Genomic DNA, 23062 nt, shown 5'->3' on the forward strand with positions numbered 1-23062 from the left:
CTCTGCTTGCATGTACACCTGCCCACCAGAAGAGGGCATCAATCTCATTGTAGATGGCTATGAGCCACTATGTGGTTGCTGGGGATTGAACTCAGGACCTCTTGAGCAGACCGTGCCCTTAACCTCTGAGCCATCTCTCCAGCTCCCCCACATGACCCAATTTTACATCACAATCAAACAGGCTCTTTGGGGAGGCATGTGGGCGCCTCTTCTGAACAGACATTGTTTAGACTCTGCCCAAGGCTTCTAACATGATGCCATTTCCTCATCTGACACCATATTCTGATGTTGTTCTGTTGCCCACTAGTTGCCATCTCCACACATTCATCAGTTATAAGATTCATAAAGGGATCAAAGCCCTGTAGTATTCCTTGTATGTGTCTGCTTGCGGCAGAATTCCCTACTGAATCTGCTACTTCCTCTACCTCCTCCTTCCCTGAATAGCAGGAAGTCCAGCCCTATTCTCTTTCCTGCTCAGTGTTTGGCTGCAAGCTGCTTTATTGACATAACAGGGAGACAATTGGAGATCAGAGATTATACAACATTGAGACTGGAGATTCTCAGAACAAGAGTTGCAACCAGATATGGGGGTGGGGGCACAGAAATCAGAGTTTGAATTACACAATAAACTTATGCCTGCAACAACACTTACTTGCTAGAATTTCTATTTGCTACTTAAAAACAAAAAACAAAAACATAATATATCCAATTTTTTGTTACTGTTGTTTTACAGATTTGTAAGAGCCCAGGCCCTTCAAGTCATGAGTGATCTGATGGTTCCTGAATTAACTGGGAAAACGAACATATCAAGTGCCAGTTGGAGAGTGTGTCTGCATGTGTAAAACCTTTTCTCTTCATATATACTTTTTCATAAGAAGACAGGCTCATTCTGAATATCAAGAGGTTTGTAACGGATGAAAATTAATCCAAGCATCAGATGGCAGAACTTGATGCTGTTGGGGTCTCGAGTCCATGGAGAACAGCTCATCACTAACTGCAGATTTTCCCTACGGTGTTCACAGGCGAAGCAAGTTTGTAGAAGAAGAAAGGATTGCATAGACCGAGCCTCACGAGGACCTCTCCAGTTTAAAGAAGGAACAGACTTTAAAACTGGACTGGAACTCAGTAACTTTTACTGTGGTTGTAGCTGGAGTGAGGGGAAAGATCTGAAAAGGAACAGATTCCTTTGCGTCTTCAGCTGACTGTTTGGTTTTTTAAAATTTATTGTTTATCTTTTCCTTTTCTGCACATATATGGTATTTACAGTTTTAGTTGGAACTGTCATTTCCAAAATAAATATCAAAGAAAAGCCTTTCTTGCCCTAAAGGTATGTGAACAGCCTGGGATGTGAACAGGAAGATACCTTTCAGCAAAGTGCAGAGCCATTCTCAGGAGACACTACAGCTTGGAGGACTCTGATGCACACCTGAGTGCATATGAGAGGGATTATTTAATGGACGTAATTCTAAGATTGCTTTTTATTAATAGAAGAATGCATGATCTTTAGGAGCAAAAAAGCAGAGAAACGAGTTTTAGGACAAACAAAATCTTGCAGCCCAACTCTTCGTAAGCAAGAAATAGGACCAAACTAAGGAAAATACTTGGTCCTTTAGGTGGCTCTGGCTTTTACCTCTGCTGAGGGCAAGGGGCTTTGCTCCAGTCTCTATGGCACTGAGGGTTGCTCCACTAGAGGAGGAGCCATTCTAGGGACACAGGGACAGTCTTTGAGACAGGAAGCTTCTGATTGTGAGCAGTGGGGGAAAGAGTGTTTTTCTTCCTAAGACTTCGACTGCTGTCTGCATGAGCTGTGGTCTGATTTTGCACGTTAGTGTGCCTTTTCCCTTATGCCACCTTTTCCAGCTGTACAGCAGAAATTTGTCTAATTCAGAAAACGTGCCAGAGTGGCTTCAGAGGGAGGAGGATCTTGTATCTTCATTCTCTGCATTTGAACTTTTGAATAGAAAATTCCAGCTAGAGGGATTCTTACTGCCTTATGTTACTTGAAATCTATGTGTTTGCAACCTTTTATCTCTGGAATCACACCACACACACAACAACAACAAAACAAAACCAAAACTGGAGTCTCAGGCTGAGAATAACCAAGCTGAGTAAAAAACGAAGAGAACTGATTCTCCATCACCACTTACTGACAGAGCTCTTTCTCCAAAGGATTGGGATATTTTCCCCCTAAGAACTTGAAATTAAAATACACCCCATGTATTTTTAGGTGTTACTTTTTTTTTTAGCAGGCTGACATCATCTTTTATAGCGGAATTTTTCACTATGCATTGGTGGATCTTTATAAAATACTGACCTAATTAGACTCAAGATCAGTTGTAACTAAAGGAGAAAAACAAAGCAGCGGAGTTCAACCACAAAAATAACCAATGAAAGAACTTGTTTTGATGTTCTCAGCACTCTGCAAGGAGATAATTCATTGAGAAAAGTATGTATGCAGCAGTGGAGCATGGGCCTGTGCTCTGCAGCGATTCCAACATCCTCTGCCTGTCCTGGAAAGGGCGTGTCCCCAAGAGTGAGAAGGAGAAGCCAGTGTGCCGAAGGCGCTACTATGAAGAAGGATGGTTGGCCACAGGCAATGGGCGTGGTGTGGTGGGGGTGACTTTCACTTCTAGTCACTGTCGCAGAGATAGGAGTACTCCACAGAGAATAAACTTCAACCTACGAGGCCACAACAGTGAGGTGAGCTGTGATTTTTGCTTTGCTTTTTCTGTGGTCATTTCCAGTGGTCATTTTGAGCTTCCCCCCGGCCCCAAGCTTTATTTCAATTTCTTAGACTTGGTGGTTGTAAGACTCGATGCCGTGAACTCTGTCTCCTGTGTGCCACCAAGAAGGGCACTAAGGTGGGCATGGGTCCCAGTGCCCTGTCCTTTCACAAGTAAGTCACTTGTCCCCTCCTTCTGTGCTTTCCTCTCCTCCTGAGAGTTGCTGCTGCTTGTGTGAAAGGCACAGCTATTTGGCGGATGCCCAGTGTAGGTAGGCGAAGGGAGAATCTCAGTAGACAATCCTAACCTGCTTTTTAATGCGTATTTTATTCTGTCTGTACGGCTCAGTGTGAAAATCAGGGTGGTGTTGCTTTTGTCTTAGTATTGGATTGCTGTGTGTTCTGTAGTGATGGCTTAATACCTAGCCTGTACTTTTGTAGTGGAAGTATAAGACTTCATTAATTTGACAAGACCCATTTTTTTTCACATTGTATAGGCTATATTATACTGATGTTTGGGTGTTCTATATTCACACATAGGTTCTCTCGTCTTCTGAAGCCCCAGAGTGTGTTATATTTGAAGTTTATTCTGCTATTTATTGAGGAATGCTTAAGTGCTAACTACTGCATTTAAAAGGCGGCCATGGCTGATAGTTTCTTTATTTATTAGTTTATTTGAGTGTTTCTTAAGAGGAATCTGACTATTTCAGGCACCTTAAAATGTCATTGTGGAAAAGCAAGACTTGTTGAGATATGTGTTTAAGCCCGTCAGGTTGTTATAACTATACGCCATAGATGTGGTAGTTTATGAACAACACTGACTTGTTTCCCACAGTTCTGAATAAGCTTGGCCTGAAATCTGGGTTGCCAACTTACAGGGTTCTGTGGAGATGCTGGAGGTATGCTCTTTTGACTTGTACACTGGGATGATTTGGTGATGCCAAGCATCCTAAAGGCGCTGTTTGAAAAAGTTCCTCCCGTGCTTGGGCAGCCTGGACTGACCTTTCATTGCCCTTGGTGGAAATTCACTACACAACTTTACCTTGTACTATATTCCTCACTCTTAAAGGCCTCTCACCAAAAGCTATAGCTGGGATAATGTAATAAGAACTGATGTTGATAAATATAGACTAATGGTAGTTTCCTGGGGAGAAACATCTATGCAGAAAATTGACTCTTCCATAGAACTGATTGCTTAGACACGGACATTTAGATATTAATGTCATATCAGTAAACATGAGACAGAGGATCTGAGAAAAACCATTAAAGGAGAAAAACTTAGGGAAATTCTAGAAGCTGACAAACTATAACTGAATCATTAGTTTTTCATGTCCAGCTTCAGAAACACAGAACTAGTATGGGCAGGAAAAGATTTTGATTATACAATTAATGACAAACTCTGGTGCCCTCCTGAAGGCACAGCAAATAGTTTTAGGAATCCTGATAGTCTTTTATCCTTTACAGGGTTATAGCAAAGATAAGGATCATAGTGAAACAGACTTTATTACAAAGACACAGGGAGGAATATTTGGCTCAGTGAACTGCCTGCTTTCTTGAGCACACTTATTAGATCAGGACTTCTCTGGTATTGAGAAAAACAAAGAGCGGACTGCGTTTGCATAAGCAATGTTTGTGTGATGCTAGAAAAACTGCACAGTATTTTAAGACTCAAAGGAAAGGATGGTGGTCTTATGTCAAATGTAAAAGGAAAGTAGAAGAGGAACAGGCAAAATTAAACAAGGGCCTGAGAGACTAGGCTTCTGTAGGAGGTAACTTTGATATGTCAGGTAGTAGGAAATAACTTCTGATCTGTTAACTCTGTGCCAGACTTAGAGTCAAACTCAAATAGAGTCATCCCATCTAGCATTTCTGTAACCTCAAGGAGTTATGACACTACTGTTAAGGAAAAAGCCATTGAGTTAAAAGAAAATTGATTTTATCAAAATGTTAACTTTTATTTCTCATGAAATTTGTTGTTTGCTCACTTTGTTTCTTTTATTTCAATATAATTATGTAATCAAGGAAAATCTTAGAAAAACTGTATCCTAAAAGGCGATATAATCAGTGATTAAAACTTCTGAAGAAATGGTTTTATGTATAAATAAAGCCGGTGAGAGACACAGATTGTCAGAGTAGGTCTAGGTGCTTCCTCTGTCTGTCTCTGGTAAAATGAAACTAACAGGTATCTCGCGTCTGACCGCTCTTGGGGTCCACCTGCTTCAGGCCCAGGGCTGGACCCCCACCCTCAGCCCCACCCCACAGCCACTATTTCCAGAACTGCCAGAATCTCACTCCCGAGGGCTCTGCTGTCAGGACTTCCACATTGTTAGAAGCCTTGCCTCCAGGTTATGCTTCAGCCAAGGGATTTAGAGAGGACCCAGCGTCCATAGAGGAGTAGTGTGACTTACAGCCTCACACATAAACTTCCACCAAATCAGACTTTATACTCATCTTAGTCCATTCTTGCTGCTGTAATATGTTATACTATATTGATTACAAATAATATAAATTTAAGGAAAACCAAGAAGTACCAGATCAAGGCAGGTTCGATACACATGTCTGAGAGCTTGCTCTTCTCTTGAGAGATGTCCCTTGGTGTAGTGCCCGTCGGGTCTTTCATAGAGGTGCTGTGTACTTCAGTGAGGCGCACCCTCACTGAAAGGTAGCCCGTGTTCTTTATATATATGCTGTGAGACTTCTTTTGCTCAGTATAATATCTAAGCTCCATCCCTGTTGTGTACATTGTTAGACTGTTCTTTGAAACTGGTGTTGGTTTTCCATTGACGTAAGATGCAGTTTGTCCATTCTTTTGATGAGCATTTGGATTTCTTTCAGTTTTTGGCTATTATATTCATAACTGCTGTAAACACTCATGTACAGTGCACATGAACTCAGAAAGTGGAATTTCTGAGTCATGGTGTTGGCATGTATTTAAGAGTGAAAATTGCCAGTTTTCCTAAGTGGTTATACCATTTTACTCTACCATCAAAATAGGAAAATTTCAGTTGTAAAACCAGGTTGAGATTCTACTCAGTTTACTAAGTTTACTAAGAGCTTTCTTATGAGTTTGAGCTTTCCTTACTAAAAATATAAGTGCAGGGATTATATCTGCTTATGTGTATATGTAATATTTTTATTCTTGGAGAATTTTATATAATGTATGTACTTTCATGAAGAATTATATTTTACAGATACTTTCAAAGTTCCTACAGTGGGTCCACAAAACACATGTCTTACATATACATGGTTATTGTCTTAAAAGATACATAATAAAATCAATATGAGCATGCTTGCTAAAATAGCATATATTTCAGGTCTTCCAGTGCTGTGGTTTTGAAGTCCTCACACAATGCAGTCTCTGCTCTAGATCTCAGTCTGGGTAACATGGTACTGGCATGCAGGTGTTGGAGGTGTAGGACTAAGGGTTTTGGGCCCTGTACCGACTGGTTTTGTGTGTCAGCTTGACACAAGCTAGAGTCATCAGAAAAGAAGGAGCCTCAGCTGAGGAAATACCTCCATGAGACCCAGCCCTGTGGGACTGAGCAGCTACTAGAATCTAGGTTTTATACAGAACCTCACACAGTTAAAAAAAAACAAAAACAAAAACAAAACTGTCAAGAGTTTGTTTGAATGGTTGGCTGAAACGTATATGAAAAGAAACAGAATTGGAAATGCCCGATATCCCTTGGCTTAGTGCTGATGACAGGATTCTAAGGCTCAGAGACATTGCAGTGCTAGAGTGGGGGTACACTGTGTAAAAACCTAGTCCTCCACAGTGGAAAGGTCTAGAAGATGTGTCCTTCACCAATTCTGTAAGATGAAATGGTGAGGGAGCACCAGCACATTTGAAGAGTTTCGTGGTCTCTCCATTGTGCGAGACCTTAGGGTTGGAGCTGCTACTCACTGGGACAAATTTAAGTGCAGTAGGTTTAATTAGAGCCCTAGGATCAGGGGCCAGGTGACAGCACAGACTCACCAGGGGCAAGGTGACCACGATGGGCAGTATAGACAAAGCAGTGTCCAGAATGGCCTAACTGGTAATGGTCAGCACAGATAAAGTGAATTTTTATGATGGTGTGACTCATGGACATTTTGTACTGGCTAATCAATCATGGTGTTTCCAGGCATAAAATAGATAAGAAGCCTACTAATTTTTGTTTAACCTGTGTAAGCAGAAAAATTCCCAAACAAATGGAAGAAAGGCTACATTGGGTCATGACAAAAGGCAATCTCGGCCAGTGAGTTAATTTGCAGATTTGAGTCAGTTTGCAGACCCAGAACCCCTTGAATGAAGAGGCAGCGAAACTCCCCTGAGGAATGATCTTGGTAAGACACCTAAACATTTTACTGTTAGCCTTTGTGCAGTTGTTTCCCAGAGGGACCTATTGCCTTTTATAAGGGTAACTGTGCACTGGGGGAAATGAAACAGTCAGACTTTGGAGGGTCTATTGGACACTGGTTCTGAGTTAACATTGGTCCAGGAGATTCCAGGAAACATTGTGGCCCTCCAGTTAAGGCCAGGGCTCATGGAGGCACGGTGATTAATGGAGTTTAGCTGAACTGTGACTCACAGTATGTCCAGTGGGTCACCAAACTCATCCTGTGCTATTTCCCCAGTTCCAGAATGTACAATTGGGATAGATATACTTAGAAGTTGGCAGAATGCTCATATTGGTTCCCTGACCTGGGGAATGAGGGCTATTATGGTTGGAAAGGCTAAATGGATGCCTTTAGAGTTGCCTCTGCCAAGGATAATAGTAAATCCAGTACTGGGAACCCAGTATTGCATCCCTGGAGGAATTGCAGATATTAGTGCCACCATCAAGAACTGGAAAGATGGAGGGGTGGTAGTTCCCACCACATCTCCCTTTAACTCTCCATCTGCCCAGTGCAGCAGACAAAGGAGATGGGCCATGGAGAATGACAGTTGACAGTTGAAAACTCAGTCAGGTAGTAACTCTGATTGCAGCTGTTGTACCAGATGTAGTGTCCTTACTTGAGCAAATCAACACATCTCCTGGTACATGGTATGCAGCTATTGATTTAGCAGAAGCCTTTTTCTCAGTATGTGTCCACAAGGTCCACCCGAAGCACTTTGCTTTCAGTTGACAAGGAGAAATATCTTTATAGTTTTACCTCAGGGATATATTAACCCACCTGCCCTGAGTCATACCTTAGTTAGAAGGGATCTTGATCATCTGTTTCTTCCACAGAACATCACACGGGTGCACTAGACATCAATAGACAGCATTACCCTGACTGAACCAAGTGAGCAGGGTGTAGCGACCTCTTTGAACTCATTGGTAGCACATATGGGGATCACAGGATGGAAAGTAAACCAAGATTCAAGAACCTTCTGCCTCAGTGGAATTCTCAGGGGTCTAGTGGTGTGAGGCACGCAGAGATATTCCTTCTAAGGTGAAGGACAAGTTATTGCACCGGACCCCTCCTACCACCCAGAAAGAAGTACAACGTTTAGGGGCCTATTTGGATTCTGGAGACAGTGTGTTCCCCACTTGGGTGTGTTACTCTGGCCCGTATACCAGGGGACTCAGAAAGCTGCTAGCTTTGTGTGGGGCCTGGAACAGAGAAGGGTCTTCAGCAGGTCCAGGCTGACCAATATGATCCAGCTATAAGGCATTTTCTCAATTAGTGATCAATGGGGGAGGGCCCAGTCCCATAGTGGGTGGTGCCACTGCTGGCCTGGTGGTCCTGGGTTCTGTAAGAAAGCAGGCTGAGCAAGCCATGGGGAGCAAGCTAGTGAGCAGCGCTCTCCATGGCCTCTGCATCAGCTCCTGCTTCCATGATCCTGCTCTGCTTGAGTTCCTGTCCTGACTTCCTTCAGTGTGGAAGTGTAAGCCAAATAAGCCCTTGCTTTTTAGTGACGGTGTTTCATCACAGCAATAGAAACCCTAATTAATACAAGTCGGTAACAGCCCAGTGGGATATTGCTGTGACAGACCTGACCGTGTCTTTGGAGGACTGTGGAAGGACTTTGTGACTTTGGGCTAGAAGAGTCACTGAGTGTTGAGGACATAGTGGGATGTTGTTCAGGAGCTTGAGAGATAAGAATGTTGAGAGCAGTGCAGGAGGTGGAGGCCTGGCCTGTGAAGTTTCAGAGGGAAATTTAGATACTATTTTGAATTAAGATTCTGTCGTTCTGATCTGCTGGGGCTGAAGAGTCAGCCTCAATTAACAAGAGAGAGAGATAGCACTGAAGCGAAACCTTTGTCTTCCTGGGACAGCGGATGTTGGTTAGTTGGAACCAGGAAGTTAGAGGTGATTAAGAAGAGGCTAGCGTCACTGAGGATGTGGAGAAAGGTGGGACTGCAAACTTTACAGCCATTTTGGATTTAGGCCTGGCACTATCTCGGAAAATTGGAAATAGTTCTACCTCAAGACCCAGGCATACCACTCCTGGATATATACCCAAAAGACATTCCGCCATACTTCAAGGACATTTGCTCAAATATGTTCATAGATGATTTACTCATAATAGCCAGAAACTGGGAACAACTTAGATGTCCCTCAACCAAAGAGTGGATAAAGAAAATATGAGATGCTACTCAGCCATTAAAAAAAAGAAATCATGAAATTTGCAGGCAAATGGATAGAACTAGAAAGGATCATCCTGAGTGAGCTAACCTAGACCCAGAAGGACACACATGGTATGTACTCACTTATAAGTGGATGTTAGCCATACAGTACAGGACAACCGTACTACAGTTCACAGATCCAAAGACACCAAGTAACAAGGAGGACCAGGGGAGGCTCTCCTTGAATCTCACTCAGATAGGAAAATAGAATAGGCAGCTGAAGTGGATGTAGAGAGGGGACTGGGTAGGAGAGGGTTTGGGGAGGGAAATGAAGAGAGGGATCAGATGTGAGAAATGTGGGGAGGTGAGGTAAGAGGGCTTGGAGAGAAAAGGGAAACTGAGGGCAGGAGTATCTCTAAGACAAGCTGGAGACCTGTGACAAGGTAGGCTACAGGGATGATATTGGGATGTCTCTAGCTGAGCCTCCTAGTAGTGGGGGTCATGGAGACTGAGGAGGTCACTCTCTAGCCAGGCGGGGCTTATACTGGTGGGAGGGAACACCAATCCACCTACAAAACCTTTGATTCAAAATTTACCCTGCCTACAAGATGCACAGAGATAAAGATAGAGTAGACACTGAGGGAATATCCCATCAATGCCTGGCCCAGCCTGAGACCCACCCCATAGGAGAGAGAGCCAACCCCTGACACCATTAAGGAAACTGCTATGTTTACAAACAGGAGCCTAGCATAACTTCCTCTGAGAGGCCCCACCCAGCAGCTGATAGAATCAAATACTGAGACTCATAGCCAAGCTTTAGGCAGAGCTCGGGGAGTCCTGGGGAAGGATTTGGAGGGGGGATGATAGAAGGACCTAGAGGGAGCAGTGACATCATAAGAGGACCAACAGAGTCAACTAACTTAGACCCAGGGGGGCTTACAGAGACAGAAGCACCAACCAAGGAACAGACATGGACTGAAACTAGGCCCTCTATACATGTGTAGCCGATGGGCAGTTTAATCTTCATGTGGGTCTCCTAGTGAGTTGAGTGGGTGCTGTTTATGGTGTGGACTCCGTTGCTTGCTTTCAGTCACTTCTCCCTGATGAGGCTGCCTTGCCTGGCCTCAGTGGATGAGAATAAGCTCAGTCCTTATGAGACTTGATGTGCTAGGGTGAGTTGGGGGTGGCTGTCATTTTCTGAGGAGAAAGGGAAGGGGGATAAGAGGAAGAGTCAGGGGGACCAGGAGGAAAGGAGGGAGGGGGCTGTGATCGAGATGTAAAGTGAATATATGAATTAAAAGTAAATTTTAAAATTAGGAGGGGGGGAGGAGGAAGAGGAACAGGAAGAGGAGGAGGAGGAGAGAACCCTGATATAAGCCCATTGAGCCATTCAGAGAATTTGTCATTTTAGCCTCTCTGTGCCATCTTTCTGATTCTGTCTCTGGAGAAAAGCCCAATTGCATTCTTTGAAGAGGACTGCAGGTTATACATACTAGAGTGAATGAGTTTACAATTCTGTCTACCACATTAGGGGTCTGTAACTTGTAGACAGTGACCTGTTTCATTGTTGAAACTATTTTGAATCATTTTTTTCCCTGACTGTACATTTTTATTCTTCATTAACTTCTATTTTTTCACATTAGAATGTGTCCCATTTATGACTACCTGCTGAGTAGAGTGACCAACTGTGCTAGTTTCCCAAGATGTGGTATGGCCCATACTAAACCCAGGGAAGTCCCTAGAGCACTGAGATAGTCATCCCAAGTTTCCAACCCCAGAAGACTCACAGTAGATACCATCCAAGCTCGCAGACATTGACACTTTGTCTAAGGTCAGGAGAGCTGTAATCTAATCTACAGCCCTCTGGGGGATCTTCAGCCTATCTTTATCTTTGCAAAACTTGCATTAAGTACAAAACCATAGTCCTCTATCCACAATTATGAAATATAAGGGCTCTAAAAATGGGAATTTGTGTTCATTGGTAAGATCTGACCTGATATGAGTGAGCTTCCTTATTATTATTCCATTGCTTCAGCTGCAGAAATATTTGTTTTATTATGAGTGCTGCTGAAGCTAGCCATATGTGCTCCACTGTGTTCTCACTGGCTGCTTCAGTTCGGCTACTTCTCTATGAAATGCTTTCTCTGACTTGCTCCCTCCTGTACCTTGTGCAGCACAGAAACAGACAGTACTTTGCTGAAGTTGTCTGCTCAATGATGGTGTGGCAAACATAGAAGAAAATGCAGCCGAGTCTTTCCAGAGACGGTTTAATTCTTTATTCCAGTTCTTTCCCTGTCATTGTAATGAAGCATGAACCTTCCCGTGACCTCACAGTGCTAAGCCTGTAGGTCTCCTTTCTGCACTTGATGTGCCTGTGGCAGCAGTAGAGTTGAAATGTTATCTTCTTTTTTCAGAGCACCAGGTTTTCCTATTTATTTTTTTGGCTTCGACTTTACACTTTCTTTTTAGCTCTAAACACCCCCATCTTTAAATGTTAGAGGGTATTCAGCTCCTTAAAGATCATTTCTTTGAGCCAGGCGTGGTGGCACATGCCTTTACTCCCAGCACTCAGGAAGGCAGAGCCGGTGGACTGCTGTGAGTTCAAGGCCAGCCTGGTCAACAAAATGAGTGCAGGACAGCCAGGGCTACTGAGAGAAACCCTGTCTTAAGCCCCTCCCCCAAAAGAGAAAAATTAAAAAGATTAATTCCCACCTATATTTCTGCCTTCTTCTGTCTTCTCCCTCTGGCTCCAGATTGCATTGCCCAATGTGGTATATGAAATTTAGATTGGACATCAATAGTCTCAAGTCATTGTCACCACATATAACTCAAATCAGGACCCTCGGCACTCCCCGCTTCAGTAGACGGAGAGCCAGCAGTCAAGCTTTTCTGATCTCCCGGAGTATTTCTAGTCCCCAAATCCAGTTGTTACAGCAAGATCTTCCCTGTCCGTGTCCCAGGTAGGCCAGATGGGTGAGAAGTGGGTGGAGAGAGCTCCAAACGGAATGCTACTCAAGGGCCCCACAGGCCTTTTAGGGATGGCAGACAATGGGGCACAATGCCACCTATTCTTATACAAAAACTTAATCATACAAGTTGGATATAACTGTACTACTTTAGGTCCTTGAACGTAGCTTTTTATTTACCATTTTTCTCACCTCTCTCATCATTTAGTTGATCTCTCACAATACTAACCAACACAGAGAACTATAAACATACTACACCCAGATGCCTAGCATAAAAGCACAATTAATAACATCCAGAATAATATATCTCCCATAGAGCCCAGAAATCCTACTATAGTGAGCCCAAGGGCTTCACAATATCTATTATGAATATAGTCAAGCACCTTAAAGAGGTCTATTAGTAAAATCCATGAAGACACAAGCAGTGGAATAAAATGGAGAGCACAATTCAAGACATAAAAGTGAAAGAGTCACTAACAGAAACCCAAACTGAGGTAACTAGAATTAAACATTGTGTGAACTCCTGACTTCTCATAGAAGGATCTGTGTTCATCTTTCCAGTATACATATGGTAGCCTGGAGCTGTTAGCAACCCCTGGGGATCCAACACCCTGGGCCTTCTTCTTTGGGCCTCTGTATATAGCTTCCAGATCGCATCATAAACGTGCTGTTTCCACCCCCTCGTCACTACACCTGCACAAGCCTCTTCACAGGCCCTTTGCCTTACACTCTGCCATTTAGCTTGTCTGGAGACTGTGCTTAACAATATATACTATTAAAATATTACAGAAATTATTTCTAAAGTACTTTTTCTTTTTTAAAACCACTGCACAGCATGCATCACAGTTCCAGAAAGCCAGGAATGTCTGGCTTATGAGAACAATCCTCTACATTTAGGTCTGTGCCTCTGTTGTGCTCTGTGGTGAGGACTCAGAGCCAGACTTCTGGTCTACTTCTCTGGACACAGGATGACTGGCTTTCTTAAATCCAGAAGAGCCGAAAACACTTTGTTGTTTTGTTTTGTTTTTTTAAAGACAGGGTTTCTAGGGGCTGGAGAGATGGCTCAGTAATTAAGAGCACTGGCTGCTCTTCCAGAGGGTCCCAAGTTCAATTCCCAGCAACCACATGGTGGTAATGAGATCTGGTGCCCTCTTCTGATGTTCAGGTGTACATGCAAACACAACATTGTATACATAACAAATACATCTTAAAAAAAAAAAAAAAAAAAGACAGGGTTTCTCTGTGTAGTCTTGGCTGTCCTGGAACTCAACATTAAAAAAAAAATGTTAAATTAGCATCCAAATAAAGTAATGGGTATTATTATGGCATTGAAAACTTTTGATTTAGAAGCATTTTGCAGAATTTAACACTTAGTAATGTATACATTGACTCTACTAAGAAAATTCATTCTGTGTTAAAGCCACCAAAGCCTATAATGCTTTTGTGTCTCTTCTGGATTCTTCATAGAAAAGTCTATTTGTGAGTACCGAGTAGGTCAGGACAGGATTAGTTACCGTTGTTTCTTTCCATTTCCTGTTCTCTTTTGGTTCAGAGAGCAAAAGCGCTTACTGTGCAGCTGATGACCTGTGCTTCCCTGGGACCTACAGTGGAGGGAGAGCACTGAGTCCCCAAAGGTGTCCTCTGACTTCTACACACTCTATGGGACATGCTCCTACATGCACATGTGTGACAATATGTTTTAAACATTGCCACAGTTAGCTTCACTGCTTCCTGTTAGGCCTCCTTAAGGCCATGTCTGAAGAAATAATGTGGCAGCTGTTGTCCTGGACTGGTGGCTACTGAGTGCTATAGCAGGTCAGAGGATGATGTGCTGTGGATGCATGTCTTCAGAGAAGCTCTCTTGGCAAATCAGACAATGAGCTATTCCTTGAACGCCCTCTGATTGGACTGTGCTGAGTTGGACCCTGCTAGTACAGAGATGAAACAGGAAGGGTTCCAGCCTAGATGATGTGGGCATCACAATGGCTACCATTCAGGTGAATATAGTGCTGCTGTTGGCTGATGACAGTTGTCACAAATGCCCATAATTCTCTATGTGCTTCATTAGTTTTTCAAGACAGGGTTTCTCTGTGTAGCCTTGACTGTCCTGGACTCACTTTGTAGACCAGGCTGGCCTCGAACTCACAGCAATCTGTCTACCTCTGCCTCCCGAGTGCTGGGATTACAGGCGTGCGCCACCACGCCCAGCTATGTTCATTACCTTTTAGCCCTTACAACAACTCTGTACAACTTGTTAACCGTGCTGTGCAGCCTTAGGGTTTTCAGTTCAGAGATGCTAGAGATCTGTGTCAAGGCTACAGGGCTAGACGATGGCAGACTTGGGATTTGCTTTTGCTTCTCTGTTTTTCCTTCTTTATGACACTGTTTCCAGAATGTGAAATGAAGAAGCACGGTAGTGAGCAGAGCGACAGTGAGTGCCTGTGAATGGCTGCAACAAGTACAGGGACACGGCAGTTGAGTGACATGCTGGAGAGAAGGGAAGGCCAGGCTGCGTGGTCAGGTGGCCACACACAGTCATGATAAGAAGCAGTAGTAGCAGTGTGCTTGTGGGAGGGACAAGGTGTGCTTTCAAACCCCGAAGACCATTAGAAGCTCATTGTTTTCAGAGTAAAGAAATGTTAAGAAATCAGATGTGAATACAGAGATTAGTCTTCTGTCCAGTGCACTTATCTTCACGGTGCTTTTGTCCATTACGTGGCTCCCTTGTTCTGACTTTCTCTCTGGAGCACTCCACCTGGGATGGTTTGTGCTTCTCGGTTAGAGCAGCCCACTGGCCTGCTGCCCATCAGATTGCCAGAATTCCAGTTTGTAATCATTACCTGGGTATTCCCTTTGCTTCTTACTCTTCTTGGATTCTTGTGCTTTACTTTCCAGTTTTGAAGATAGTAAAGTTTAAGATTTTGTATTACTAAACTGTTACTTTTTTCTTTTGTTTTTGTTTTGTTTTGTTTTGTTTTGTTTTTTGTTTTTTTTTTAAGACAGGGTTTTTCTATGTAGTCTTGGCTATGCTTGACTTACTTTGTAGACCAGGCTGGCCTCGAACTTAGAGATCCACCTGCCTCTGCCTCCTTGAGTGCTGGGATTAAAGGCATGTGCCACTGTGCCCGGTTTACTAAACTTTCTTTTCTTTTCCTTAAGATTTATTGATTTATTATTTATAATGTATTCTGCCTCCATATATGCCTGCAGTCCAGAAGAGGGCATCAGATCTCATTATAGATGGTTGTGAGCCACCATGTTGTTGCTGGGAATTGAACTCAGGACCTTTGGAAAAACAGCCAGTGCTCTTACACTCTGAGCCATCTCTCCAGTCCTACTAAACTGTTTTAATACTTGTGTGTGTCTGTGTGTGTGTGTGTGTGTGTGTTGTCGTCTGTGTGTTGTCTGTGTGTATGTGTGTGTCTGAGAATATGCTTGCCTATGTTTGTAGAGGCCAGACGTTACCCGCAAGTGTCATTCTTTTCTTTTTTAATTAATTTATTCAGATTACATCTCAAGTGTTACCCCTTCACTTGTATCCTCCCATTCCTCCCTCCCTTCCTCTTTCACCCTATTCCCCTCCCCTAGGTCTGTGACAGAAAGGGACCTCCTCCCCCACCATATGGTCACAGCCTATGAAGTCTCATCTTGGTAGCCTTCCTAGTCTTTCTCTGAGTGCCACCAGGCCTCCCCACCAGGGGGAAGTGGTCAAATATGGGGCACCAGAGTTCATGTCAGGGTCAGTCCCTGCTTTCCACACAACTGTTGAGAATGTCCTGTCCATTGGCTAGATCTGAATAGGGATTCAATGTTACTGCATGTATGGTCCTTGGTTGATACAATAGTTTGAGCAGACCTCCCTGGTTCCAGATCCATCCATCATGATGTTCTTCTTAAAGGTTTCTAGGACCCTCTGGATCCTTCTATTTCCCCATTCTCCCATACTTCTCTCACCTACAGTCCCAATAGGAAGTCCCCCAATCTGTCGCAATCTCCTGATAAGTAAAGACTTTCATGGGACATCCCTTTTGTGCTAGTGTCCAATTACAAGTGAGTGTATACCATGTGAGTCTTTCTGGGTCTGGGTTAACTCACTCAGGATGATCATTTCTAGTTCCATCCATTTCCTCGTTTTTAATAGCTGAGTAGCATTCAGTAGTGTAAATGGACCACAGTTTCTTCATCCATTCTTCAACTGAGGGACATTTAGGTTGTTTCCAGGTTCTGGCTATCACGAATAAGGCTGCTATGAACATGATTGAGCATATGTCCTTGTTGTGTGGTGGAGCACAGAACTCCAACAGCCCAGGCCTTAAGGTCCACAATTAATAAATGGGCCCCCATGAGGCTGAGAAGCTTCTGTAAGGCAGAAGACACTGTCAACAGAACAAAGCGACAGCCTACAGACTGGGAAGAGATCTTCACCAACTCTACATCTGACAAAGATCTAATATCCAAAATATATAAAGAACTCAAGAAATTAAACACCACCAAATCAAATAACCCAATTAAGAAATGAGGCTCAGAATTAAACAGAGAATCTCAACAGAGGAATATTGAATGGCTAAGAAACACTTAAAGAAATGCTCAGCGTCCTTAGTCATCAGAGAAGTGCAAATCAAAACGACTCTGAGATTCCATCTTACACCCATCAGAATGGCTAAAATAAAAAACTCAAGTGACAGCACATGCTGGCAAGGATGTGGAGAAAGGGGAACACTCCTTCATTGCCGGTGGGAGTGCAAACTTGTACAGACACTTTGAAAATCTATCTGGCGCTTTCTCAAAAAACTGGGAATACGGCTACCTCAAGACCCAGCTATTCCACTCCAGGTGTCATTCTTAAGGAGCTGCACACCTTGTGTTTTGAGATAGGGCCACACATAGTAGATGTGGCTGCCTTGCCAGCAAGCCCCTGCGATGCCCTGCTCGTACTTCTCCAGTGCTGGGACTATATCACACCTGCCTGAGGGCCTGTCTTTGCTCTCTTAACTCTGCCCTCTCTCCCTCCCTTCCTTTCTTCCTTTCTCTTTCTTCTTCTTCTTCTTTTTTTTTTTTTTTTTTTTTTGCTTTATTTATTCTAAAATTATGGGTTCTCAAATACACTGTTATCCTATGGTAGGGGAGCAGGGGTGGGAGACCTTGGCAACAAGAGTCTAAGTGGCTAGTCTGTTGAGAACTAGAAACCTTTCCCTACCTGCTGCATTAGCATATGTGAGAAAAGCCCTGTGCTAGGTGGGAGTGGAAGGTGCTGTGCAAATGACCTGTAAAGGGTACTGAGCCTTATGTCCCAGCACATGTCTTCCCAGATAACTAGCTTTCTCTCATTCTTGGAGGTGTTTTTATAAACTGTTTCTATTAATATTACATGTCCTTGGTGCAGTTCTTTGTCCTCTGACTTGTGCCTGTGACAGTCCGTAGGGTTTTCTTCATTTCCATTTTGCATTTCCTTGGGTGGCTGGAAAGTGGAGCTGAGGTTCACGGATAGAGGAGAGGAGTGTGAGACGAGGGGACTACAATAGCAGGGGAGTGTTGTGGAAGGAGGGTCCTACTGAGAAAGGCTAGGCTGCTGCCACTCTTTCCACTATCAGTTTGGGGTCAGTAGGATAATATTGTGTGTTGCTTTCTTATGTGCAAGGCGCTTCTGAGTAGGAAGCTTGTGCAGCTGCTTGCCTTTCAAGACAACCAAATGTGATCTGTGGCCTCCAGTGTACGCAGAACTGTTAGCAGACATTTCAGTGGGGAGCCCTTTAGATCAAAGCTGCCCTGGGATGGGGCTTAGGATGGGCAGTCTAAGGGAGACATGAGAATTCACCATGCGCTGTTAAGTATTTCCAGTTGGTCTGCCCACGTGCTTGACTCTGAGCTTGGCCTAAGACTGCACTGCTGGGTGTTTTTGTTGTACTTTCTGGGTTTTCTTCCTCATTGCTGCTGTTGTAGGGACTGCTTAGTGACATGTGTTGTTTTTCCACTTGGCCTATTAGATTTGATCTTCTAAAATACAGTCCAAGTCCATGTGCCTAGGGATGGCATCACCTGTAGTTAGTTGGGCCTTCAGACATGCCCATAGCCTAGACTGTTGGAAGCATTTCCCCATATCTTAGCCCAGATATGTATGTATAGGTTTGTGTCAAGTTGACAAAAACTATGACAAGTACCAGAAAACTGAGTTCACATATCTACCATGAAAAAGGAAAACAAAATAAACTACAACGAAGTTGAAAGTATAAAAAAACCAAAAGCTGAGCTTGAGATTGATATCCTTTCATGACTCAGGTATCCTTTGGCCTGTACTTTATCCTTCTTCCTCACCTGGTACCACCCTCCCCGTGTCCTCTAAATTTTAGATCATACCCACACTTAACCCTGTTTGTACTTATTATTACTTGATCTGCATATTAGTGATTATCTTCCAGGAAGTGAGAATTTGAATTAATGAGATAATTGTGAGTCCAAGCCAAGTCTTGTCTTTAACCTTCTTAGCTTCTTGGTCTGTTTATAGGTAGCTCCTGAGGCTAGCCCACTCCTTTTGAGATGTTTGGTCTGTTTATAGGTAGCTCCTGAGGCTAGCCCACTCCTTTTGAGATGCTTGTTGTTTATAGGTAGCTCCTGAGGCTAGCCCACTCCTTTTGAGATGCTTGTTGATAACCATCAGCAGATGAACGGGTAAGGGAAGGGAGGTACATATACAAAATGGAAAGTGATTCAACTGTAAAGAAAAATGAAGTTTGCAAAAAATTGTTGGGTTTAGTAAATATATTAATAGATGTAATCTAGACTCAAAGGGGAAAAAAAATCATGTTTTCTCCCATTATCAGATCCTAGCCTATAATGTTTATTTTTAAGACCAAAGTTAAGATTTTTTTGTTTTTTTTCTTCCCCCTCCAAATATCTAGGGTTACCCCCCCCCCTTTTTTTTTTCCTACTGTATGAGTTGCAGGTGTTGGTGTCTGGCTCAAGCTTAGCCAGCATTACAGGCATGTGCCGCTGTGCTTGGCCTCCTTCATCTGCTTATGTTTAGGAATTTTAGTCACTTTGTCTTGTTCATGTTTTATTTTAGCTAATTCACTAACTTTGGTGCCAGGGATTGAACTAGAGCCCTGTGCATGCTAACCACTGAACAATATCTCAGACCTTTAAACTTTTATAAGTTCTTTATTGTGAGGTATTATGACACACTTGTAATATAAGCACTCAGGAGGAAGAGGAAGAAATAGAAGTTTGAGGCCATCCTGGCTACATACGACCTTGCCCTCCCCCCAAAAAATTAGTTTGTGTATATTAGGGTCATTAGTCCTTTATCTTTGGTATATGTAATAAGTATTTCTTTCAGTGTTTTATTTAATTTTGACTTTGCTTATTGGAGCATCTGCCATGAAAAAGGCTTATTATTATTTTTATTTTTACATAGTCAAATATGGTAATCTTTATTGCCAGATTTTGAATCAGAGTTGGAAAGCCCTGTTTTAATCTTTGGTCGTATTACCCTGAATGTATATGATCTCATCTGCTCTTGAAAGCTAAGTAGGATTGGGCCTGATTAGTATGTGGATGGGATTAAGTCTTTTTAAAATGCAGGTTATAGAAGAATCCATGCAGTTAACTTGTAGTTTATAAGTGGACTCAGGAGTACTGCTAGTAAGCAGATTAACACAAACTTTGTACTCACTAGAATCTTGTATCTATGGCTCCTGTACAGCAAGTACTAATTAAGCACTCTCAGACATGCCAGGCAACCTGTCTTAAAACTGTTCCATACATAGCTGAACTAAAGAACAGAGCGATTACCATTCAGGTCTTTAGAATTTTAGTTAGTGAGATAATTGTGAATATATGTCTTTTAAAAACCTCTTTGGTTTGTCGGTTTATTTATAGGTCACTTCTTTTGAGAGTCTTGACAGGTTGGTCACTTTGTTTAAGATGGTGTCTTCTTGAGTACACTGTTTTGAGCAGAGTCTAATCCAAGGCTCATCAGTGTCAAAGAGTTCAATTTTATTGCAGAGTATTATTTGAAATGAAATATTGTGTGTTATAAACCATAGCCTGTCCTCCCTGATTCATACTAAGGGGACAGTGAAAGAATGAAGATTACCTTTTTGCTATTAGAAATTGTATGAGAAACACTTCCTTACCCCTTATTAATGGGGTTAACCCTTATCTAGAGGTAGGGAGAGATTTATCCTCTGCAACTGTAATTGAAAATAATATTGAGTCACTCATTTGCTCCTTGAAAAGATGCATAATGTACTGGCCATGGTTTCTCACACCTTTGATCCTAGTACTTGGGAGGTAGAGACAAACAGATCTCTTAGTTTGAAGCCAGCCTGGTCTACATAGAGAGCTCCAAGGTAGCCAGGCTACACAGAGACACACACCTTCTCTTTCTTTTTACGATGCACAGTGTAAAAGAAAGAACAGTCAAGGAGTAGCATGCTGATGCTGAGTCCTCAGTCCCCCACATTTCCCCTCCCATAATGGTCAGGAACCAGTAGGAAGACACTTGGGGTTTGTTGCAATTCTTAGAGGCACTGGGCTGGTGACTTTCAGTCAGCTACTTTTTGAGTTGTAATATACTTAATCTTTTAATGAGGTGATGTTTAAAGACTTTGCCAACTTTCAGGCTCTGTATTACAATGTGTTTTAATTCCTACTTTTAGTGTCTTTGTTACAATCCCAGAAAGCTTAGATTATTTGATAATTTTCTTTCTTTTCAATTAAATGAATTGTGAATATTCTCAGTCTTCAGCGGCTTCCTTAAGTAAGTTGTTTGCTATAGAGTATGTTGGGTACAGAAAGGATTAGGTAAATTGAGAATTGGTTCTTGGGGACCTGTGCCTGCAACTTGAAAGGTAAGTTCAAAATATTCAGTGACTTAACACTATACTCTTGAGCCATTTTAGTGCCTCTGCTGAGTTCAGTTTATATCATATCTACTTGTTTATGTCTGAAGGATGGAGAATCCAGTCATTAACAAGCAAATCCATTCTCAACTTGGAGGACATTTACTGGGAACTTTAGTCTTTTATTGATCAGCTAACTTATTTTCTTTTGTGGAGGAAAAAAAAAGCCATTTTAATTTTTAAATATGTGACCAAGGCTGGGTATATGGTGTTTGCCCACTTGTAATCCCAGGACTTGGGAGGTGGAAACAGGAGGATCCTGAACTTATGAAAAGTTCTAGGCCAACCTGGCTTACATAAGACCCCTTCTCAGTACTCTCCTTCCTCCTCAGGAAAAAAAAATCCAAACAAGTGGGGGTACGGGCAGGGGCCAGGTAACTTAGAGCCAGAAGCCTTTTGAGGCAGCCCCCATCTTCGTAAGGATCAGTTCCTGTGGCGCTGTAGCAGTCAGCTGGCACCATAGACTTGGCTTAATCAGGAAGGAAAGGCCCGTACCTTTTTTCAGGGAGTGTAAGGCTACTAATCATTTAGATGTTCATAGGTCAGAACCCTTGAGCATAGATATACCTCTCTTCTCTCTGCAACCTACTGACACACAGTGACACAACAGTCACATCTGTAATGCCTCTAGAGGCAGCCATCATTACTGTTCAGTGTTCAGTGATCACCTCCTACTCCCAAACTGTCTTCACCTCTGACTCCCAATCCCACCAAGTCCTTCTCTGGTCTAGGCTCTGCCGCAGCACAGTGATGAAGGTCCCTGGACCAAGGTCACCTTCCAGCCTACAAGGCTCAAACTCCCTACAAGGTGTAATACACTGCGGTTGGACAGTGTCACAAAAATTGAACTAGCTCACAACATGTACAGTGCTAAATTCTCTATGGGATATGGAGAAAATGGTAACTGTCCTGCTGTGGTACAGTTTATACCCTAACCAGGCCTTTTGTAGCTATGTACAATAACCCAAAGAAAGCTAGTTTTTTCTGGGTCTGAGGAAACTTGGGGTACAAACTCCACCCATATGCATACCAGGTGTGTGCTCTTCTCTTGGTATATTTTCTGACTGAGCAGGCATTCCCCATGTAGGACCAGGTCTCTAGAGAGTCATGGAACTCAAGTAGGCATATTCCCTATACTCAGGTATAGTATTGGGTCCCCTGAGACTCATGGCACTCAAGGTGAACTAATACAGTGGTTAAACAACTTTTAAGTGACATGGATCTACCTGCTCCTAAAAAGTGAATAAAATTGTGTGGGCAGCATAGCATATTGAAGCTCTGTAATTTCACTTGGGAGTGTATATATGATCTCCTTGGTCATAATGGTGGTTAGTGAATGCATTTTTTAGGGGAAATGTATTAGTCTCTCTCCCTTCCTTGATTTCCTCTCTTCCTCCGTGTGTGTGTGTGTGTGTGTGTGTAAATATATTTCAGTTTTGTTTAGTTCATTCTAAAGGCATTTGGATAGTGGCTGTGATGGTTTGAATAAGAAGGCTCTATAGGCTCAATGCTTATTCACCGGGGTGCGGCACTGTTTGAGAAGGAATCGAAGGGTTAGGAGGTGTGGCCTTGTTGGAGGAAGTGTGTCACGGGTGTAGTGTCAGGATGTAGTTCTCAGTGATTTCTCTAATATTTACTGAGTCACATGACTTATGCCTTGTGAGCAGTTAGCACCTGTTTTACAAAGAGAACTTCACTGGTGGGTTGTTTTAAGGGTCACTGTGAATAACAAGAGATAAAGGAATTTGTTGATTCTTATAAAAATGTTAGGTAAGAAAAGTGGGTGTTTCCTATGAGTTGGTTGTATATGACACGTCTGCTGTGCCCTGGTATAAGAAGGCCATGTAGAGACCTGTTATTGGAAGGCAGGAGCTACACTTGTAGGGCAATAAAACATCTAACACAGGAAAAAATGCTAAAGCAAAGGCCTGACTGAAA

The 23062-nt window shown here is 42.8% G+C and overlaps 1 protein-coding gene and 1 non-coding gene across 2 annotated transcripts in view; one reads left to right on the forward strand and one right to left on the reverse strand.

Moving 5' to 3' along the window:
* Positions 1–1547: 1547 nt before the first annotated feature.
* Tulp4 (TUB like protein 4) overlaps positions 1548–23062 on the forward strand; it is a 97469-nt gene continuing 75954 nt past the window's right edge. The window contains exon 1 of the mRNA XM_051164052.1: positions 1548–2700. Within this exon, the coding sequence (XP_051020009.1) occupies positions 2449–2700 (252 nt within the window). The 5' untranslated portion in view covers positions 1548–2448. The remainder of the gene's footprint in view (positions 2701–23062) is intronic.
* Positions 21632–21762, reverse strand: LOC127205405 (small nucleolar RNA SNORA17). Its single transcript, XR_007832621.1, has one exon. It is a non-coding gene; the product is annotated as a small nucleolar RNA SNORA17 (small nucleolar RNA).

The sequence above is a fragment of the Acomys russatus genome, chromosome 21, assembly GCF_903995435.1.
Source record: "Acomys russatus chromosome 21, mAcoRus1.1, whole genome shotgun sequence".
NCBI classification, from domain to species: Eukaryota; Metazoa; Chordata; class Mammalia; order Rodentia; family Muridae; genus Acomys; species Acomys russatus.